Source organism: Hyla sarda, chromosome 10 (assembly GCF_029499605.1).
Source record: "Hyla sarda isolate aHylSar1 chromosome 10, aHylSar1.hap1, whole genome shotgun sequence".
Classification (NCBI taxonomy): domain Eukaryota; kingdom Metazoa; phylum Chordata; class Amphibia; order Anura; family Hylidae; genus Hyla; species Hyla sarda.
The window spans coordinates 71095112-71116501 of NC_079198.1; the positions used below are offsets into that span (position 1 = coordinate 71095112).

The window sequence follows — 21390 nt, forward strand, 5'->3', positions numbered from 1 at the left end:
GGGAGGGAGTTGGTGAGTCTTGTACGGTAAATACACATTAAAACCCTGTCCTATCGAGGCGGTCCCTGCGGCCATCAACGGCCGGGACCCGCGGCTAATACAGGACATCACTGATCGCGATGATGCCCTGTTTTAAGCCTTCAGACGCGGCGATCAAAGCTGACCACCGCGTCTGAAGTGACACTAACCCGGCTGCTCAGGACCTAACAGCTTACAGGACACCGGGAGGGACCTTACCTGCCTCCTCTGTGTCTGCTCCGTGCCGGAATCCCTTGCATGGCCGGCGCTCTCCGTCGTCTTCATCACGTCATCGCGCACGCCATCCCGTCATCCAATAGGAGCGGCGTGCATATCAACGTGATGGCAGCGACGGAGAGCGAGGATACCGGGCAGCAGAGATGTTCCGGAGCGACGGGGACACCCCAGGGACGCGGCGACAGCGATGAAGGGAGATATCCAGGGCAGTGGCGACGAGCGACAATGGGTCCGGAGTAGCGGGGACACGTGAGTACTACCTCCTATACCAGTGGTCTTCAACCTGCGGACCTCCAGATGTTGCAAAACTACAACTCCCAGCATGCTGGGAGTTGTAGTTTTGAAACACCTGGAGGTCCGCAGGTTGAAGACCACTGTACTATACTTTACATTGTATTTGGTTCAGAATCTTTTTTTCCTAGATTTTCATCCTTTAAAATTGGGTGCGTCTTATATGCCCGAGCTTCTTATATGACGAAAAATACGGTACTTATTTGGCTTCACTAAACATAGCGGTCAGTAAACCTCTCACCATTCTCTGGAAGTACAACCAGCTGTTTTTTCCTTGGCTCAGAAGAGGCCAATCTGGGGGCTTCTTTGCGAGAGGGTGTTGGTGGCGGACTAGTCTGGCGTGGTGCTTGATAGACATGAGGCTGTGGGTGAAGCTGCTTTGTGACTTTCCGTACAGTAGGCGGCTGCTTAACCTCATTGTTAAGTGCAAGTTGGCTGTCCTCTTCCGGTTTCTCCTCTAGTTTCTTTGGAGGATCACTCTTTTTTGGTGGTGGTGATGGAGAAAGGGGATGTTCCTCTCTGTCAGGAGATGGGGCTCTAATTACTGGTGCTACAACAGCCTTGGAAACTGGTTCTACGGTAGGTTTAACAGTGGCAGCCTCTTTCTTTTCAGCCATTTTGGATTTCTTCTCTTTTCTTTTTGCTGCTATAAAAAGAAAATTACACAAACAAAAATATATACTATGAATAATTTACTACATTTAAGATTGCTTTGGGAAGAAAGAAAAAAGGAACGTAAAACAGATAAAATGTGCAACATCAACTTACCCTTTGCTTGCTTCTGTAAAAACGCTTTTGAGGGCATCCACTGCAAATTCTGGCACTTTCTCATCCTTCAGAAATAAAAAATAAATAAATACTCAGCAGCTCTTACATGTTTTTTAGCTTTCAAATATATTCTTACTGAATGTGTAGGCCCAAAGCAGATGTAGCTTAAAGCTTAATTTTACTCTATGTATTTATGGTCTCCCTGTCTACTATAAGGCGTCACCCTATCTACTATAAGGTTACTTTGGCTGGGTTCACACCACGTTTTTCAAATACGGTTACCTTTTACGGTTTTCCGCTAAAAAACGTATGGCAAAAACCGTATGCAACCTTATACAACCGTATGACTCCAAATTAAAACGTATACAGTTTTTTTCCCCGTACGGTTCTATTCGTTTGCATCAGTTTTTGCCAACGGTTTTGCTATTTTGTTGTAATTTGTTTTCCAGCAATTTAATAAAATTACTGTTGTTCTATTGAAATTCCAATCTGCGCATGTGTCAACTCCAAAAACGGATTAGATAAACCGTGTGCAACCGTATTCTGAAATTCTGTGCACGGTTCTCATAGACAACAATGTTAAAAGAACCGCATACGGTTCGCATACGGTTTTCCAACCGGAAGCAAAAACGTGGTTGACAGCGTTTTTGCCTACGGTTGAAAAATCGGCAAAACCGTATCCGAGGCAAAACGGATGCAACCGTATCCCAAGATTTTTCCCAAGAACTGTCTCAAAGCTAAATTCATACAAACATAGTATTCCACTTTACAAAGCATAATGCAGAGCATATGTTAAACTATGATGCTTTTAACATGGCATTAAACATTCACATATTTCAAAAATGCATCATGCATTACTTTTATCTGTTTAATTGAAAACAGTCTAATGGAACTAGAATACTGGCAAAGTACTGCTGCAATGCCATGAATAATACATATTACAGGATTTTGGTAATATGCTTTAGAAATGTCCTCACGTTTGCCACTTAAAAATCTTACACTACTACATACACTGTTAGTAATAGACTTTCCACAAAACATTCTTACTTGCAGCACTGTTTTTTGATGTTGCGTCCTCCGAATTTTGGCTTGTCAAGGCAATTTGTGCACACACCACAGTCATCAGGCACCTGGCAGCCTGGACACTGGCCACAGCGGCGCGATCGCCTGCCCTTCTTTACCGGAGGCTCCTGTAAAGTCTTGTTGCGAGTGACTTGTTTTATGGGTTTAAGGGGTGGAGCTGGTGGATCAGCATCCTCTGAGCCAGCTATGGAGGACTTGTCTGCACATAGAAAGAAGCAACAATGCTGTTATGGGGGCACCAGAAAAGCAGGCTTATACTGTAATGCATTCATTCACAAAAAAAAGAAAAAGAAAAAAATTCTTATGAATCATACAGTAGACAAAACACTTGGTACAATAGAACTGTATAAACATCAAATTTGTGGATGGCATATTGCAAGGATATGCCATCAGCTAGTGAAGAAGGCCCTCCACACACCTTGAGAATGAAGGGGACCCATCACTTAAGTACCACAATGCATCTTGAGGATTTCTCTGCACAGTGGCAATCCAAAGCCACCCACCCAACTCCAAGACGTTCAAAGAAATGCAGCCGTCTCCATTCATTTGAATGGAACTATGTGCCTCTCACTGCACAGTCAAGTGGTATAAAGCCAATGTGCAGAGTAAAAGCAGAAAAGTGAACATCGCAGCACGTCACCACTAATCATAAAATTAGGACATATCCTAGAAAACATAGAAATACTCCTTTAGGGTACGTTCACACGTACAGGATCCTGCGCAGATTTGATGCGCAGGATTTGTAACTGCCATTTAGAAGCTGTGCTCTGTCATTCAGTTTACACTGGAATCTGCAGCAAATCTGCATCAAATCCTGCACATCAAATCTGCGTATGTGTGAACGTACCCTTTAGGCCCATTCACAAGAGCGGATCTACAGCATATTTTACGCTGCAGATCCGCCGACAATGGACCCCTACAGTGGTGTCTCAGATGTGCCTGCTTGGAGCAGCAATCCGCCGCTACGAGCAGACACACTGCTGCGATAAGAGTCGTTGCGCGCATGCACGGTGTATTTGCACACATCACGGCCACTCCCGCTGCTCCCTTATCTAGGCCTAGAGCAGCCCCGATGTGTGCGAGTATACTGCACATGCACGCAGCGAATCGCACATTGCACCAGTGTGTCTGCTCGTAGCAGCAGATTGCCACTCTGTGCAGGCACATCTGAGACACACTGTAGGGGTCCATAGTCAGAGGATTGGCTGCATAAAATACGCTGTGGATCTGCCCGTGTGAACAAGCCCTTAGGGTAGAAACGTTTTGCAGATACGCTGCAGATTTTCTGCAGCAGAAAATGTGCCAAAGCTGAAGTGGTACCATCTGGAAGGAGAAATCTCAAGAAAGGTGTTATACTACTCCCTTCAAGCATGATACACTTCTGCCTTTGGCAAATTTTCTGCTGCAGGAAATCTGCAGCGTATCTGCAACGTGTGTTTTTTTCCTCAATGTTACATTCTAGACAAATATAGACGCACCATCATTCCCCATGGAAGACAGGACCTTCTCTCTCTCTTCCCAAGGTAAGGCACTCAGCGTGGGCATGTCATCTGGAAACACGGCCCTCTTACGTCCCAGGACCACAGCAGGTCTTCGGCAGACATGTTTGATCCTGGGCCCACGCACAGAGGTCTCCGATGAATCACTCTCTTGGCCCTGAAACAGAACAGCAAAAGTACACACAACAGATAATCTAAATCAGTCACTGACAACATCCCAATATTCAAGAGCTTTGTCTGTCCCTAGCACATAGGATGTAATATTAGTCTAGCGCTAAGGCCAGGTTCACACCACGATTGTGCCTACTGAGGCATGTATACATCAGCAACTTGTCAAAATGGGATGTTAGAACAGACACCGAGCCAGTTGACTTCCACAGCGTGAACATAGCTAGGAACTATTAAAAAAAAAAAAAAAAAAAAAAGAATCTGACTCCTCCATATTTTTTTTAAGGCCTCTGAAAAATGAAAGCAGCAATCTGATTGGTTGCTATGGACAAGTGCTCCACCTTTCTCTCTGAACAGGTTTTGATAAATCTTCTCCTATATTATGTTTATTTCCTGAACCTGTGTGCGCCAGTACTCTGACTAAGCAGTGTTGTATGCTGTGCTTTTTAGTTCAGGAATTGTCTGTACATAGTCACTAGTTGACTACATTCAGGCTATTGAAGTAAAAAGACCCTGTGGCTATCCATGATCATTTACACCGGCACCCCATTTTTAAAGGTTGCTAACATATACTGTACATGCCACCCAAGCCACACTTGTTTTTTGAACCACGGTGAGATATAAAATACTAACACCCATGTTAGATGCCCTAATGGTGGCCATTTACATGAGGTAGTTGACAGCAAAAGGCTTGCTTGGGTCATAGCTATTTTTCCTGACTCCCCCCACCCCCCCATTAAAGGGGTTATCCAGGGGAAAAAAATTAATATGAACTGGCTCCAGAAAGTTAAACATATTTGTAAATTCCTTCTATTAAAAAAATCTTAATCCTTCCAATAATAATCAGATGCTAAAGTTGGGTCTTTCTTTTCTGTCTGACAACAGTGCTCTCTGCTGACCTCTCTGCTTGTCTCAGGAACTGCACAGAGTAGAATAGGTTTGCTATGGGGATTTGCTTCTACTCTGGACAGTTCCCGAGACAGGTGTCATCAGAGAGCACTTAGACAGAAAACAACTCAACTTCAGCAGCTCATAAGTACTGAAAGGATTAAGATTTTTTAATAGAAGTAATTTACAAATCTGTTTAACTTTCTGGAGCCAGTTGATATATAAAAAAAAAAATTTTTTTTTCCTGGATAACCCCTTTAACATTAGGTCCGGCACACATGTTTATGTTAACAGAGAGAAGAGAATAAGTGGCTTTCAACCCCCTTTTGGCAATGGTTTATATTTAGCAGGGATTAAGGATGGGGCATGTAAAATTACAATATGTGCGGCCATAAGGGAACAGTTTAAAGTTGTTTATTTAGACAAGATAACAACCTACAGTGGGGCAAAAAAGTATTTAATCAGCCACCAATTGTGTAAGTTCTCCCACGTAAAAAGATGAGCGAGGCCTGTAATTTTAATCATAGGTATACCTAAACTATGAGAGACATGAGAAAAAAAATCCTTGAAAATCACATTGATTTAAAAAAAAAATTTTTTGCAAATTATTGTGGAAAAAGGAGATTTTTTTAAACTTACCGTAAAATCTCTCTCGAAGGATCCATTGGGGGACACAGACCTTGGGTGTATGCTGCTGTCTCTAGGAGGTATGACACTATGGCAACAAAGAAGTCGGCTCCTCCCAGCAGGATATACCCGCCTCCAGGCCCTGAGCTAATCAGTTTTAGTACCAGAGCAATAGTAGAGGACCGACAGGTCAAAGCAAAAACACGAACTGTCCGAGAACCAGAAGAAAAGATATAATTGAACACACCCTCGGACAGAGAACCAAAGAGAAACCCAAAAGGGCAGGAGCTGTGTCCCCCAATGGATCCTTCGAGAAAGATTTTACGGTAAGTGTTAAAAATTCTCCTTTTCTCTATCGGCTCCATTGGGGGGACACAGACCATGGGACGAACCAAAGCCGTCCCTTGGGTGGGCAGATAGTCAGGCAGACGGCTGTTCCACTGCCGCCTGCAGCAGTTTACGGCCCAGACTAGCATCAGCCGATGCGAAGGTATGAATCCGGTAGAACCTCAAGAAAGTGTGCAAAGATGACCAAGTAGCCGCCATGCAATCTGCGAGGCCGAGGCTTGTTCTGGTGAGCCCAGGATGCCCCAACAGAAACAGGGAGAATGAGCCACAACCCTGAAGGGAGGAGTCTACCCCCTACAGCGATAGGCTTACGAAATGGCAGACCGGATCCACAGAGAAGTGGTGGCCTTGGAAGCAGGTTGTCCCTTACGACGACCTTCCGTAAGGACGAAAAATGAATCGCACTGACGAAACAAAAAAGAGATAGAGAGGTAATACCTAACAGCCCGAACCACATCTAGTTTGTGGAGTAAATGCTCCCTAGAATGAGAAGGAGCGGGACAAAAGGACGGAAGAACAATGTCCTCATTGAGATGAAAGGCCGAAACAACCTTAGGCAAAAAGGAAGGATCTGGCCGGAAGACAACCTTGTCCTGGTCAAGCACCAGAAACGGAAAACAGCAGGAGAGAGCTGCCAATTCAGACACTCTCCGAATGGAGGTGATAACAAGAAAACGCCACTTTCCAAGAAAGGAGGCGCAGGGACACCTCCCCAAGGAGTTCAAAAGGTTCACCTTGGAGTACCCCCAGAACCAAGGGGAGAAGATGACCGATAAGGAGGGACAGCATGCACCACTCCTTGAAGGAAGGTCCGGACATGAGAATTAGAAGCTAGAGGATGCTGGAAAAGAATAGAAAGGATCGAAACCTGACCCCTAAGGGAACTGAGAGACAACCCCAGTTCCAATCCCAACTGCAAGAAAGAGAGAAGACGGGAAACCGAAAAGGTAACAGGACACAAGACCTGAGCTTCACATCAACTAAAATAAGACCGCCAGGTACGGTGGTAAATTTTTGCCGAGGAGGACTAACGAGCCCTGAGCATGGTGCGAATGACTTGGGAAGAGAAACCGCAGCTCTCAAAACTGCGGTCTCGACCACCACGCCATCAAAGCAGAGACGGTAATAGGGGTGGCACAGGAGTCCTGAGATAGGAGGTCTGGACGAAAGGGAAGGCGCAACGTTAAGTTATTCAGGAGCCTGACCATTTCAACTTACCACGCCCTCCGGGCCCAGGCTGGGCCACTAGAATGGCGGAAACGTCCCACTGAGAGTTTCCTCAGGACCCTGAAAAGAGAAGAAAGAAAGGAAACAGATAAGGTAGGGCAAAGCCCGATCACCAAATAGACAAGGTAGGGCAAGGCTCGACCAAGAGAGAGGAATGCTTCCTTTGTGGCGGGACAAGCAGAGATCCACGCCTGGAGTGCCCCAGGGGTTGCAGATCACAGCAAACACCCCTGGATGTAGGGACCAGTGGCCTGGACGACTGAGGACCGGCCTAGAACTTACCTCATGAAGTCTTCCTATGAAGTCTTCAGCCAGCTTTTATCACCTGTATCATGCCGGGCTACCATGTGCGAGCGAGGCGAGCAGGGAGATAGGGTGACCCGGACCCATGAGGTACAAACCCAGGCACTGACCGTTGGCGAGACGGGGTGAACAGCGCATATACGCAATGTCTGTGCCCCCTTACTCGCAATGGGGAAACAGTGAGCCGCAGTTCCTGAGTCCCCACCTGAAAACATGAAAGAAAATGGAATAAAAAAACGAACACATTCCCTAACTAGGAAAATAATAAAACATAAGACCTGGTCTGGAGAAATCATAAGACCTCCTTCAGACACTAAGCTTAAACTGATTAGCTCAGGGCCTGGAGGCGGGTATATCCTGCTGGGAGGAGCCAACTTATTTGTTGCCATAGTGTCATACCTCCTAGAGACAGCAGCATACACCCACGGTCTGTGTCCCCCAATGGAGCCGATAGAGAAATAAGTATTTTGTCAATAATAAAAGTTTGTCTCAATACTTTGTTCTATACCCTTTGTTAATCAAACATTTTCTGTAAGTCTTCACAAGGTTTTCACACACTGTTGCTGGTATTTTGGCCCATTCCTCCATGCAGATCTCCTCTAGAACAGTGATGTTTTGGGGCTGTTGCTGGGCAACACAGACTTTCAATTCCCTCCAAAGGTTTTCTATGGGGTTGAGATATGGAGACTTGCTAGGCCACTCCAGGACCTTGAAATGCTTCTTATGAAGCCACTACTTCGTTGCCCAGGCAGTGTGCTTGGGATCATTGTCATGCTGAAAGACCCAGCCACGTTTAATCTTCAATGCCCTTGCTGATGGAAGAAGGTTTTCACTCAAAATCTCATGATACATGGCCCCATTCATTCTTTCCTTTACACGGATCAGTTGTCCTGGTCCCTTAGTAGAAAAACAGCCGAATGATGTTTCCACCCCCTTGCTTTACAGTACATATGGTGTTCTTTGTATGCAACTCAGCATTCTTTCTCCTCCAAACACAGTTGAGTTTTTACCAAAAAGTTCTACTTTGGTTTCATCTGACCATATGACATTCTCCCAATACTCTTCTGGATCATCCAAATGCTCTCTAGCAAACTTCGGGCGGGCCTGGACATGTACTGGCTTAAGCCGGGTGACACGTCTGGCACTGCATGATTTGAGTCCTTGGCGTCATAGTGTGTTACTGACTTAGCCTTTGTTACTTTGGTCCCAGCTCTCTGCAGGTCGTTCACCAGGTCCCCCTGTGTGGTTCTGGGATTTTTGCTCACCGTTCTTGTGATCATTTTGACACCACGGCGTGAGATCTTGCGTGAGCCCCAGATTGAGGGAGATTATCAGTGGTCTTGTAGGACTTTTATAATAATTGCTCCCACAGTTGATTTCTTCACACCAAGCTGCTTGCCTATTGTAGATTCAGTCTTCCCAGCAGGTCTACATTTTTGTTTCTGGTGTCCTTTGACAGCTTTTTGGTCTTGGCCATAGTGGAGTTTGGAGTTGACAGGTTGAGGTTGTGGATAGTTCTCTTTTATACTGATAAGTTCAAACAGGAGCCATTAATACAGGTAACTAGTGGAGGACAGAGGAGACTCTTGAAGTTACAGGCCTGTGAGACAGTAATCTTGCTTGTTTGTAGGTGACCAAATACTTTTCCACCATAATTTGCAAATACATTCTTTAAACATCAGACAATGGGAATTTATGGATTTTTTTCTCATTATGTCTCTCATAGTTGAGGTATACCTATGATGAAAATTACAGGCCTCGTCTTTTTAATGGGAGAACTTGCACAATTGGTGACTGACTAAATACTTTTTTGCCCCACTGTACATCTTAGTTGTAGGGCCAATTCAAGGGCCTATTAACACTAAGGCAATTCTTGTCTGACTCCGCTAGCAGCAGCATCCCATTGATTTCAGAGGGATTTTACTGCTGAGTTGACACTGCAGAAATTCCTTAATCCACCTAAAGTATGAACATGTTCATTCTTTTGGAGAAATTCTCAAGCGGAATCCCATTCTCTCCCCCTCCCCCCGACATTTCTTTCCAAGGTTAAATTCTGTGTTAAAAATAAACAGATGATTCACGTCAGCGCAAATTCCAAAAGTATGCAAGCAGAATACTCCTCAGTAGAAATTCCGTAATGTGAATGGGCCCTAAAGGTAGCCACTAGTAAAAATGTGTTTATCATACAAACATGGCTCACTTGGCCAAATAGTATAAAGTGGGTCACACAACCGGCTCCACAGCACATGAACAAAGGTAACCACTAGCAAAACCCTTGTGCACTCCATAAAGATAAACACAAGCTAAATGTTTTTACAGTGAACTCACAAATCAGAATCTTTTTCTGCATTAGTCTATGGAGTAAAAGATTTAGATCTGGTGGCTGGTCAGGGAGTGAAGAGCACTGTCACCCTCTTCAGCCGGTTATTACCGGTGTTTACAGCAGGACTCACGCCTGAGATCAGATGCAACCTAAACTTTTGATACGTCAAACGTTTTTACAAATGACAGTAAGGCATGTTTTTAGGCAGACTCAAAAAATGTAGGGGATGGGTGGATTGTTGTATTAAGAAATATCAAATTTAAAGGACAACTGCAGCGGCATTACACTTTTGAAGTGTTTGATCGCGGGGGGTCCGACCGCTGGGACCCCCCCCCCCCCCCCCCGATCTCCCTAACGGGGCGCCGCCATAAGCGCTCATGGTGACGTAGCGTTGACCTAGAGGTAGACGGTGACGCCCCGTCTCCTCCCCATCCCCCATACAGTTCTATGGGGGATGCTGGGAGGCACGAATACTGCCTCCCTGCCTCTCTCATAGAGAGTATGGAGGAGGCGTGCCGACCGCAACGTCATGCTGCGGTTGGCACGCCCACTGCACGGGAGAGCCGCGGCCCCGTACAGGAGATCGCCGGGGGCCCCAGCGTTCGGAACCCCCGCGATCAAACACTTATCCCCTATTCTCAAGATAGGGGATAAGTGTTTGTAACGCTGCAGATGTCCTTTAAAGCGCAACTGTCCATGATTTTTTAGCCCCCCCAGACTGCTACAATGTTGTTACAGATGTCCATAAAGTGAGTGTAACCATAACTTTATCACTTCTCTTCCTTCTTTAATAACTTATAAAAATACATTTATCCATCAGGCACAGTCTGGCTTAGGGTTCGCAAAGCCCCGCCACCGATACGCCAATCCTCTCCTTTCTTTCAGCCCTGGGACCGTTGTGTAGTAAGATGCAGCGCATGCACCCCTCCCTTCCTCTAGTACTGCACCTGCGCATTGAGCACATGGACAGCGGGAGCGAGAGCTCGTTCTGTCAATGCAGGATGGCAGCGCATGCACGTCAGGAGGGGCACATGCACTGTGGATGTGCTGTGTTTTACTACACAGCGATCCCAGCCCTGAAAGGAGAGGATAGGCGTGGTGTACGACTCGTCCTGTATGTAAGCTCTTATAATTGTACTGTAACTATCTTTATTTGCTTCACCTTGTACCACCATGCATAATAGGAGCAGTGTAAAGTTCAATGCCTAAACAGCATGTAGTCAGCTTTTAGGCATCCTCTTTGACTAAATACCAGCAGTCTACATGCCATTTCTTATCCATGCACAATTGTTCTGGAGTCACTGACCTGTGCTTTTGGTTGCTCTCCTTGTTTCCGCAGTTTACTTTTCTCTATACTTTGCAGCTGACATTTGGCTGTTCTTAGGAGACTGGCAACATCTTTTTCTGAGGCAAGAAATTTGTTAGCTTGGTCCAACATGGAGCTGATAGCAGTGGTGGAGGCTTTAACAGGATTTACAGGTTGGATTGAGATAGCTGTGTGGGGCTCTGTTGATGGAGATTTGGCACCAGCTTCCAAATCGTGCTTCTCAGAAACAACACGGCCTTTCTTGGGTACCTTATTCTTGGCCAAAACGGGTACTGAAGGTAAGGCAGGTGGACTTTTTTCTAAAGAGGGCTCTGCCGTAACTGTTCTTCTCTTTGTTGGGAGTTTTATGGGTGTAGTAGGGGTGAGTGCCTCACCATCGCTTTTCTCTTTACTGCCTTTGTTTACAGCATCTGAACCCTTCTTACGTTTATCTTTCCTTGAGTTATGCGAATTTTCTTTTTCTCTCTCCTTTTCCCTACATCTTTCAGTTTCCTTTTCTTTTGGTGCCTCCTCAGATATTCGGCTTCTGTTTCCCCCTTTATCCATCTGTGGACTAGAAGGGAACAAAGGAAACATAGCAGGAGAGCTGTTGGAAGAGGAGGAGAAGTGCTCACCTGGAGTGCTGGCTTGCTTCCTTGATTTCTGATTTTTTTCAGCAGAATCCCCAGGTGCTGGAGTAATTGATGTGGAAGAGAAAGAAAAGCTTGGGTTTAAGGCACTGGCGGTAAGAGGACTAACAGAAATGCCTGCAAGTGAGGTGGATGACTGAGGTATGAGGGACGCTGCCACATTGTTGCTATTTCCCCTCCTACTCCGCGTTCTCATGGAGTGAGATGGTGATCTAGATACAGAACTGCGGATAGGACTAAAGACTCTCCTTTTCCTTTTACGAGAGGCCATTCCCATAATGGAAGATGTCCCACCAGAGCGCCCCACAGATGATGGAAGAGTCACTGACTCGAATATACGGGAGTGTGCTTCACTGGGGGTAAATCTGGGTGCACGTAATATGGGGCTTCTCTTAGGTGCATCAAACCTTCCAGCGGAATGTAACTGAGAAAACAATCTTCCAGGAGCTACAACAGAAGCAGAACTAAACCCAGAAGCCAGTCCTACATCCTCTGCGGTCAGCGGTGGGGGCCTGAAATTGTCAAATATGGGTTTACGGATGAGGCCCTCTTTGGCATATTTTGCAGAGGAAAAGTACTGAGATTCTAGTCTGGAGGTCCAGCGGAAAGTTGGTTCCCTTAGAATTGACCTTCTTTTCTCATGCAAGCGTGAAGCAGAAATAAAGGGTGTGGCTAGTGGAATAGTTGGAGGAATCACCCAGGTTGAGTGTTCTGAAAGGGATGAGGAGGACTGTAGGGGTGCAGGAGAACTAAGAAGTGTTGGAGGTGGCGATGCAGAGGACTGCTGAAGAGCTGGTGGAGATGTCTTCTTAGTTTGTCTAGAATTGAAACTTCTGTTACAGTTAGAAAGCCGACGACTCCTTACGCCACCTCTGCTGCTTTTTGGAACAGACTGAGGAGTAGTCAGGGGTATCTCTGTAAGACATTCTTGAGTGTCTGTTACAGCAGGTGTCTCCTCTGATGCCTGAGACTCTGTTGAGGTGTCCACACTAGGACTGCTAGAGCGGGACTCATCTGATGTAGCCTGTGAGGACTGCTGGGAAGCTGCACTAGACTTCTCGCTGGATTCACAAGATGCCGCACTGAAACGTCCATTTGGAGCAGCCTCAAGCCGAGCAATCTTGATAGGGGGCTCATAATCTTCATCTTCTATAAACCTCCTTGGTGTCTTTATAATTCGGGAAGAGACCGTACTAACAACAGGCATAATAAACTGTCGTATGTTTTTCAGCTGTGTGCCTCCTTTACGTCCTTGCAATTTTGCTGCTTCTAGCTCCATCTTTTTCTGTGCCCCTTTTTTGGCCTTCTGCAGAAGCTGCTTGGCAATGGTTGTATCAGTCCTTTTGGAGGTAGGAATAATCCTTACAGGTTTTATCCTACGTGGACTTTGTCGAACAGATACTCTGGTTTCATCTTTTAAGGGTTGATGGGAGTCCTCTTTGCGACCCCTTTGTGATTTATCTCCTTGTGACTGTCTCAAAATGATCCCAGGTGGAGTTTTAAACCTTTCTGAAGATGGAGGTCTACCACGTCTCTTGACAATCTGAACAGCACTTTTCTGTCCAATTTGCAGTTTGTCCGCTTTAAACTTGGGTTTTAGTGGAGACAGTTTGACTGTTCTGAGTTTCTTTATTTTGGCAGCATGCTGGAACGCAGCAGACTGCTTTTTCTGCTTCGTTTTTTCTTCCCGAGAAGTCTTAAAAGATTCTGATATATCACGTTTGTCCTGTGTCAACTTGAATTTGACACTCCCATTTGCAGGTGGTCTTCCCCTTCTCTTCTCTTCTGGTTTATTTTCTGGTTTCTTTACTTTATCTGCTGGCCTGAGATCTTGTTTGTTTGTAACCGGGCTGTGATTTTCTGCAGGTGTTGAGGAAACATCAGAGCTCCTAGATAGACTGTTGCGGGGCCTACCACGAGGTTTCCTTGGGGTTGACTGATCTGAAATACAGGAACAAAATAAATTCTTAAAAAGGCACAAATAAGAAAAAAAACGAATTCTGAATGATAAGATTAAAGGGGAAAACTTTTTTTTTTTTTTTTTGCAAGAAAGTTACAGATTTGTAAATTACTTCTATTTAAAAATCTTAATTCTTCCAGTACTTATCAGCTGTTGTATGCTCCACAGGAAGTATTTTTTTTATTTTTGAATTTCCTTTCTGCCTGTCCACAGTGCTCTCTGCTGACACCTCTGTCTATTTAAAGGACATCTGCAGCGTGATTAATACTTATCGCCTATCCACAGGATAGGGGGATAAGTGTTTGATCGCGGGGGTCCGACCGCTGGGACCCCCTGTGATCTCCTGTACGGGGCCGCGGCTGTCCCGTGCAGGGGGCGTGCCGGCCGCAGCATGACGTTGCAGCCGGCACGCCTCCTCCATACATCTCTATGGGAGAGGCGGGGAGGCAGCGTTCGTGCCTCCCTGTCTCCCCCATAGAACAGTATGGGGACGGGGAGGAGACGGGGCGTCACCGTCGACCACTAGGTCGACGCTACGCGCCTTAGCGCTCACCATGAGCGCTAATGGCGGCGCCCCGTTAGGGAGATCTCCAGGGGGTCCCAGGGGTCGGACCCCCCCGCAATCAAATACTTATCCCCTATCCTGTGGATAGGGGATAAGTGTCATACCGCTGCAGTTGTCCTTTGAAGGGGTATTCCAGGCCAAAACTTTTTTTTATACATCAACTGGCTCCGGAAAGTTAAACAGATTTGTAAATTACTTCTATTAAAAAATCTTAATCCTTACAATAGTTATTAGCTTCTGAAGTTGAGTTGTTGTTTTCTGTCTAACTGCTCTCTGATGACTCACGTCCCGGGAGCTGTGCAGTTCCTATTCTCCCATCATGCACAGCTCCGGGGACACGACATCATCATTGAGCAGTTAGACAGAAAACTTCAGAAGCTAATAACTATTGGAAGGATTAAGATTTTTTAATAGAAGTAATTTACAAATCTGTTTAACTTTCCGGAGCCAGTTGATATATATAAAAAAAGGTTTTGCCTGTAATACCCCTTTAAGTAACTGTCCAAAGCAGGATAGGTTTGCTATGAGGATTTGCTCCTACTCTGGACAGTTCCTAAAATGGACAGAGGTGTCAGCAGAGAGCATTGGTCAGACAAAGGAAATTCAAAAAGAAAAGAACTCCCTTTGAAACATACAGCAACTGATAAGTACTGGAAGGCATAAGATTTTTAAATAGAAGTAATTTACAAATCTGCTTAACTTTCTGGCACCAGTTGATTAAAACATTTTTTTCCAGTGGGGTACCCCTTTAAACAGACTCATGCACTGCTAACAGAAAACACACACAGTCTCCATACAGGGAACAAAATGAAGACTACAAAAAAATAAAAATCTAATCCCCTCATGCTCCAAGTTCAAAAACTGCTATATGGAAGCAGCTGCAAAATTTGGATTTTGCTGCATATTTAACACTTTACAAAAGCTACAACAAATCCCCACTAAAATATACATTGAACTATTTGCAGCATGCTTATATTTCCATGCGAAAGAAACCCAAAGCCGTCCATGTGAATTTGATGTTTCATTCACTTTAGGGCTGCGATATAAATTGGCTGATCAATTAAGGATAAGGGGACCAGGGAAGAATTAAATGGGTTATCAGGCAAGAGGTTTTTTGTCTTTCCTTTTTTTAAATATAACAATGGCCATTCTACAGTATATAGAAAAAAAAAATGTATTCACTTCCACAGCGCTCCAGTCCATGGCTGCGATCCTCTTCATGAGCTTCAGCATGATGCTTGGAGCCCAGTGTGTCATACTGCTGTGTGTCAAATCACTAGCCGACATGGACATGACTGTAGCCAGTATGACACGCTGAGCCCCTACATCACTGCAGCCAGTATGACACGCTGAGCCACTACATCACTGCAGCCAATATGACACGCTGAGCCCCTACATCACTGCAGCCAATATGACACGCTGAGCCACTACATCACTGCAGCCAATATGACACGCTGAGCCTTTACATCAGTGCAGCCAGTATGACACGCTGAGCCCCTACATCACTGCAGCCAGTATGACACGCTGAGCCCCTACATCACTGCAGCCAGTATGACACGCTGAGCCCCTACATCACTGCAGCCAGTATGACACGCTGAGCCCCTAAATCACTGCAGCCAGTATGACAAGCTGAGCCCCTACATCACTGCAGTTAGTATCTCACGCTGAGCCCCTACATCACTGCAGCCAATATGACACGCTGAGCCCCTACATCACTGCAGCCAGTATGACACGCTGAGCCCCTACATCACTGCAGCCAGTATGACACGCTGAGCCCCTACATCACTGCAGCCAATATGACACGCTGAGCCCCTACATCACTGCAGTTAGTATGTCACGCTGAGCCCCTACATGACTGCAGCCAATGACACGCTGAGCCCCTACATCACTGCAGCCAGTATGACACGCTGAGCCCCTACATCACTGCAGCCAGTATGACACGCTGAGCCCCTACATCACTGCAGTTAGTATGACACGCTGAGTCCCTACATCACTGCAGCCAGTATGACACGCTGAGCCCCTACATCACTGCAGCCAGTATGACACGCTGAGCCCCTACATCACTGCAGCCAATGACACGCTGAGCCCCTACATCACTGCAGCCAGTATGACACGCTGAGCCCCTACATCACTGCAGCCAGTATGACATGCTGAGCCCCCTACATCACTGCAGCCAATGACACGCTGAGCCCCTACATCACTGCAGCCAGTATGACACGCTGAGCCCCTACATCACTGCAGCCAGTATGACATGCTGAGCCCCCTACATCACTGCAGCCAATGACACGCCTAGCCCCTACATCACTGCAGCCAGTATGACACGCTGAGCCCCTACATCACTGCAGCCAGTATGACACGCTGAGCCCCTACATCACTTCATCCAGTATGACACGCTGAGCCCCTACATCACTGCAGCCAGTATGACACGCTGAGCCCCTACATCACTGCAGCCAGTATGACACGCTGAGCCCCTACATCACTGCAGCCAATGACACGCTGAGCCCCTACATCACTGCAGCCAATGACACGCTGAGCCCCTACATCACTGCAGCCAGTATGACACGCTGAGCCCCTACATCACTGCAGCCAGTATGACACGCTGAGCCCCTACATCACTGCAGCCAATGACACGCTGAGCCCCTACATCACTGCAGCCAATGACACGCTGAGCCCCTACATCACTGCAGCCAATGACACGCTGAGCCCCTACATCACTGCAGCCAGTATGACACGCTGAGCCCCTACATCACTGCAGCCAGTATGACACGCTGAGCCCCTACATCACTGCAGCCAGTATGACACGCTGAGCCCCTACATCACTGCAGCCAATGACACGCTGAGCCCCTACACATCACTTCAGCCAGTATGACACGCTGAGCCCCTACATCACTGCAGCCAATGACACGCTGAGCCCCTACATCACTGCAGCCAGTATGACACGCTGAGCCCCTACATCACTGCAGCCAGTATGACACGCTGAGCCCCTACATCACTGCAGCCAGTATGACACGCTGAGCCCCTACATCACTGCAGCCAATGACACGCTGAGCCCCTACATCACTGCAGCCAATGACACGCTGAGCCCCTACATCACTGCAGCCAGTATGACACGCTGAGCCCCTACATCACTGAATTCAGCCAGGTAAACTTGATACAACTGGTATGTGCACCCACACGGTAGGAAAAAAAAATTAAAAGAATTACCAGAAAGAGTTTTTGTGGGGCTCCGAGTTTTAACTTCTTCATCTGGGCCAAATCCTAGAAACTGATCCTCCTGCAAAAAAAAAAAAGAAACTTTAACTTTGCAGTTAACTTTGTGCCACGTGAATCTTTGCCAACCTTTATTAGTCACAAAATGTATAGATCAATATAGGTTTCTCTCAAAGCTTAGCACCGCACTTTACATACAATGATTAAGGCCTTTGCTCCCAGTTTGCAGTTGGAAGTTCTAACATTATATACAGTTTGTTCAGTTTTAAGTACTTGGCTAATATCAGCCCTATCAGAGAGCCCGGATTAAGAATATTGCATAATTGTGAAGCTAGTCTTTTTTTCTTTCAGGAAGATTTTGTTGTCTTAGCTCTGGGAAAGGTACAGCCTTTAAAACAAGTGGTCAATTGCCTTTGAAGGACAGTAAGGCACTTGACAAAACTTATGCTGTCTTCTGCTCACATCACTGTTTACTGTTCCAGTTTGGTAGGTTTTGCATCAACAGGATTTTTTTCATTGATCATAAGCATGTAAATAGGTTAAATTAAAAAAAAAAAGCACATTTTCTAATTTAGAAATGGGCCATAGATATCAAATAAATAAGAGACAGTAGGAAAGTATATGTAAGACAATGTAAAAGGTAGGTACATCAAGCAATTGACATCAATGGGATATTCCCTGCTCAAGAATTGACATGTCAGTTGTTTCGGTGGAATTCGGATCTGCATTATGTGCAAACATGGCTGTGGAAATCCTATTAAAATTAATAAAGTGAGAATTCACACTGCATCAGAGGCGCACTGCAACATGCATCAAAATCAGGGTGGATTCGGTCTTAATTTACTTATTGTTAACATACCCTAAGGAGTCCTACTGGGAGGTATTCCTACATCTAACTCTGAATGTCCATGTGATGGGACCACACCACATACGGGGCGTGGCTTAGCGCAGCATGTGAGCGGTTGCACGATCCGAAGCTCTGCTGGGCAGCCTCCTTATATCCTGGGCATTGTGCCTAAAATATCTCCATATCTGCTACCTACTTCTTCCTAAAGGTGTCCGGATCATCCAAGCGTCACGATGGCAGGGCGCAGGAGGACGGTGAGGCCGAGATGCAGGGGGAGCCGGCGCCATCTTGTGTGGAGGTGGCAGGAGTTGCAGAGCGCCTGCAGCGCTTTGCACTAGTTACTGATAAGCCGGACCGGGCCCGACGGATGATTGGAGTGAGGAAGAGACTGATGCGGCTGACTGGCTCGCCGGGGCCCCGGTCTATTCTGCAGATGCGGCCTCCTCTACTGTGCTGAGCAGGACTGAGCCTCATGAAACCGCAGATCACTCTGGGGTTAACCCCCTGCATACTGGGGACTCCTCTAACACTGCTGTCCTCTTTTCTACAGACCCTGCTGAGCCTTACCCTGATGTCTCATTTGCTGGGGCAGTGAAAGCTGTGGCTGCACAAATTCCTATTACCATCAAAGGAGATATCCAGTGGTGAAAAATGTATCCCCTATCCTAAGGATAGGGAATAAGTTTCAGATCACGGGGGTCCGACCGCTGGGGAACCCCGCGATCTCCTTACGGGGCCCCGGCAGCCGTCGGGAAGGGGGAGTGTTGACCACCGCACGAAGCGGCGGATGACACGCCCCCTCAATACAACTCTATGGCAGAGACGGAGCCCTGCCTTCGGCAATCTCCGACTCTGCCATAGCGATGTATTGAGGAGGCGTGTCAATCGCAGCTTCGTGCGGTGGTCAACACGCGCTATCTGGCCAGCAAGCCGGGGCCCCATACAGGAGATCGCGGGGGGTCTGACCACTGGGGCCTATCTGGAACCTATCCTCTATCCTTAGGATAGGAGATAAGTTTTTCACCACTGGACTACTCCTTTAACCCCTCCTCTGCTGGTGTGGTGTCTACTGCTTTAAGTGCCTCACTGCCTCCAAATGCTACTGCTGAGCCTACCCTGAAAGATGTCTTTTTGGCTGTCTCCAAGGACAACACTGATGTTGCTAGGAGGGTTGCGTGAGGTCATTGACCTTATCCGCCATGATACGCAAAAGGTTTCCGAGAGGATTAGTGCGGTTGAGGAAAGAGTGGGTGATCTGGAGGATTAAGTTCCTCCACTCGAGAGATTCATCGTGTGATTACTAATTTGACTGCACTAGCCGCTAAATCTGATGATATGTAAAACCGCCTGCAGCAGAACAATGTGCGCCTGGTGGACGTCCCCGAAAGCGCCGAGGGTCGTGACCCTAGGGAGTACTTTGAAAATTGGCTACTTAATATGTTTGGAAGAGAGACTTTGACACCTCTCTTCGCTGTCGAGCGTGCCCATAGGATGCTGACTCGTCTCCTTCCTCCTGAACAGATATCCTATTCAAAGCAAGGGACATGGATTTGTTTACTATTAATGGCAGCCATGTTTCTATCTTCCCAGATTTTTCAGCTGGAGTTCAAAAGAGGCCGGCCAAATATGTGGATATCAAGAGACATCTGCGTGCACTGAATGTGGTGTACTCTATGCTTTGCCCTGCCCGACTCCGGGTGGTCGCCTTAGGAACTACTCATATGTTTGACACCTCTGTGGCGGCTGCAGAGTAGTTGGACACTCATGAGGCACAAATACAGCGTGCCCGTACCTGAGGTTCCTGTGTGAACTTTGCATTTAACTGTTGGTCCTGTTAACCTGATTTTGACTACCTGTGTCTTGGCTCATTTTTCCGGCATTATGGCTCCGATTGTGCTCCTGTTATTCCATTATTGCACTTTGTTTTTTTCATTTACATCATATATTCACAGTCATCTGTTTTGTAGGTTTCTATATATGCTGCCAGATGCCCCCTGTCTACATTTTATCTGCTCACTCTACCTGGGCTGTTTGTTTGCCCCATGTCACAAGTTGCGACTGTTTGGTTTTTGTTGTCTGTATGGGGTGTGTGTTTTGTGTCCTTCTTCTGGCCCATCTGCAGTGCTCTATTTACTATTTCTTTCTTCCCTCTAGACCACTGGCGGCTACTGTATCCACCCCTCTATAGATGCTTCCCGGTTTTCCTTATGGTTAACACGTAGTGGCGTGGAATGTGAGGGGCCTTAATGAACCCACTAAGCATCTTGTTATATTTCAGGCGCTTAAATCCTACCAACCTGCTGTGTTGTGCCTCTCAGACACACTTGACATATTACACAAAACATGTGCTGAACAAACCGTGGTTTGGCCACACCTTTCACGCCACTTTTTCCTCACATGCCCGGGGTGCAAGTGTTCTAGTTCATAGGAATACTTTGTTTTCCTGCACTTCTTGTCTTATTGATGCAGAGGGAAGGTTTGTTTGCCTTTATGGTGCCTTCATTCATACTGTGTGTGTGCTGGTTGCACTCTATGAGGGACATTTATCAATGTTTGCTTATGTATTCTTTTTTTTTTGTAATTTTTTCTTTACTTTTTTTTTGCTTATGTGTGACTTATTTATCAACTGGTTTCAGCCTGTTGATAATTTTCTTTCACGCAAGCAATTTTTCCTTTTTTACTTTGGTAGTAGCTTTTTCTGCTCCATGATTGAGCTGGAGTAAATTTTTTAAATTTTTAACCCTGTTGCTTTTTTTTGCGCAGTTGAGACTGTCGCAGTTAATAAATACCTGACTACCTGTAGTCCATTTTAAAATTATTACGTAGTTAATTTTTGGAAAACTTGCTTTTCTCGCTTTCCAGTCAAAATGTTGCAAGAAAAATCGCATTGTCGCAGTTGCGACAATTATAGTAAAGAAAACCTGACTAAACCCGTTGATAAATGCCCATATATGTTCCCACCCCATACTCGAGCAAGGCCTTGCACAGAGTGGTATCTTATTTGTCCACTTTGCCTGATGCACCGCTATTCGTGGTTGGGGGTTTCAATAATCTTTTACATCAGACACTTGA

The 21390-nt window shown here is 46.1% G+C and overlaps 1 protein-coding gene across 1 annotated transcript in view; it reads right to left on the minus strand.

The window, feature by feature from the left end:
* KMT2A (lysine methyltransferase 2A) overlaps window positions 1-21390 on the minus strand; it is a 156513-nt gene that overhangs the window by 89496 nt on the left and 45627 nt on the right. Inside the window, exons 2-7 of the mRNA XM_056543790.1 lie at window positions 17466-17535; window positions 11087-13677; window positions 3876-4053; window positions 2362-2596; window positions 1315-1379; window positions 788-1192 (exon numbers count right to left, since the gene is read on the minus strand). Of these exons, the coding sequence (XP_056399765.1) occupies window positions 788-1192; window positions 1315-1379; window positions 2362-2596; window positions 3876-4053; window positions 11087-13677; window positions 17466-17535 (3544 nt within the window). The remainder of the gene's footprint in view (window positions 1-787; window positions 1193-1314; window positions 1380-2361; window positions 2597-3875; window positions 4054-11086; window positions 13678-17465; window positions 17536-21390) is intronic.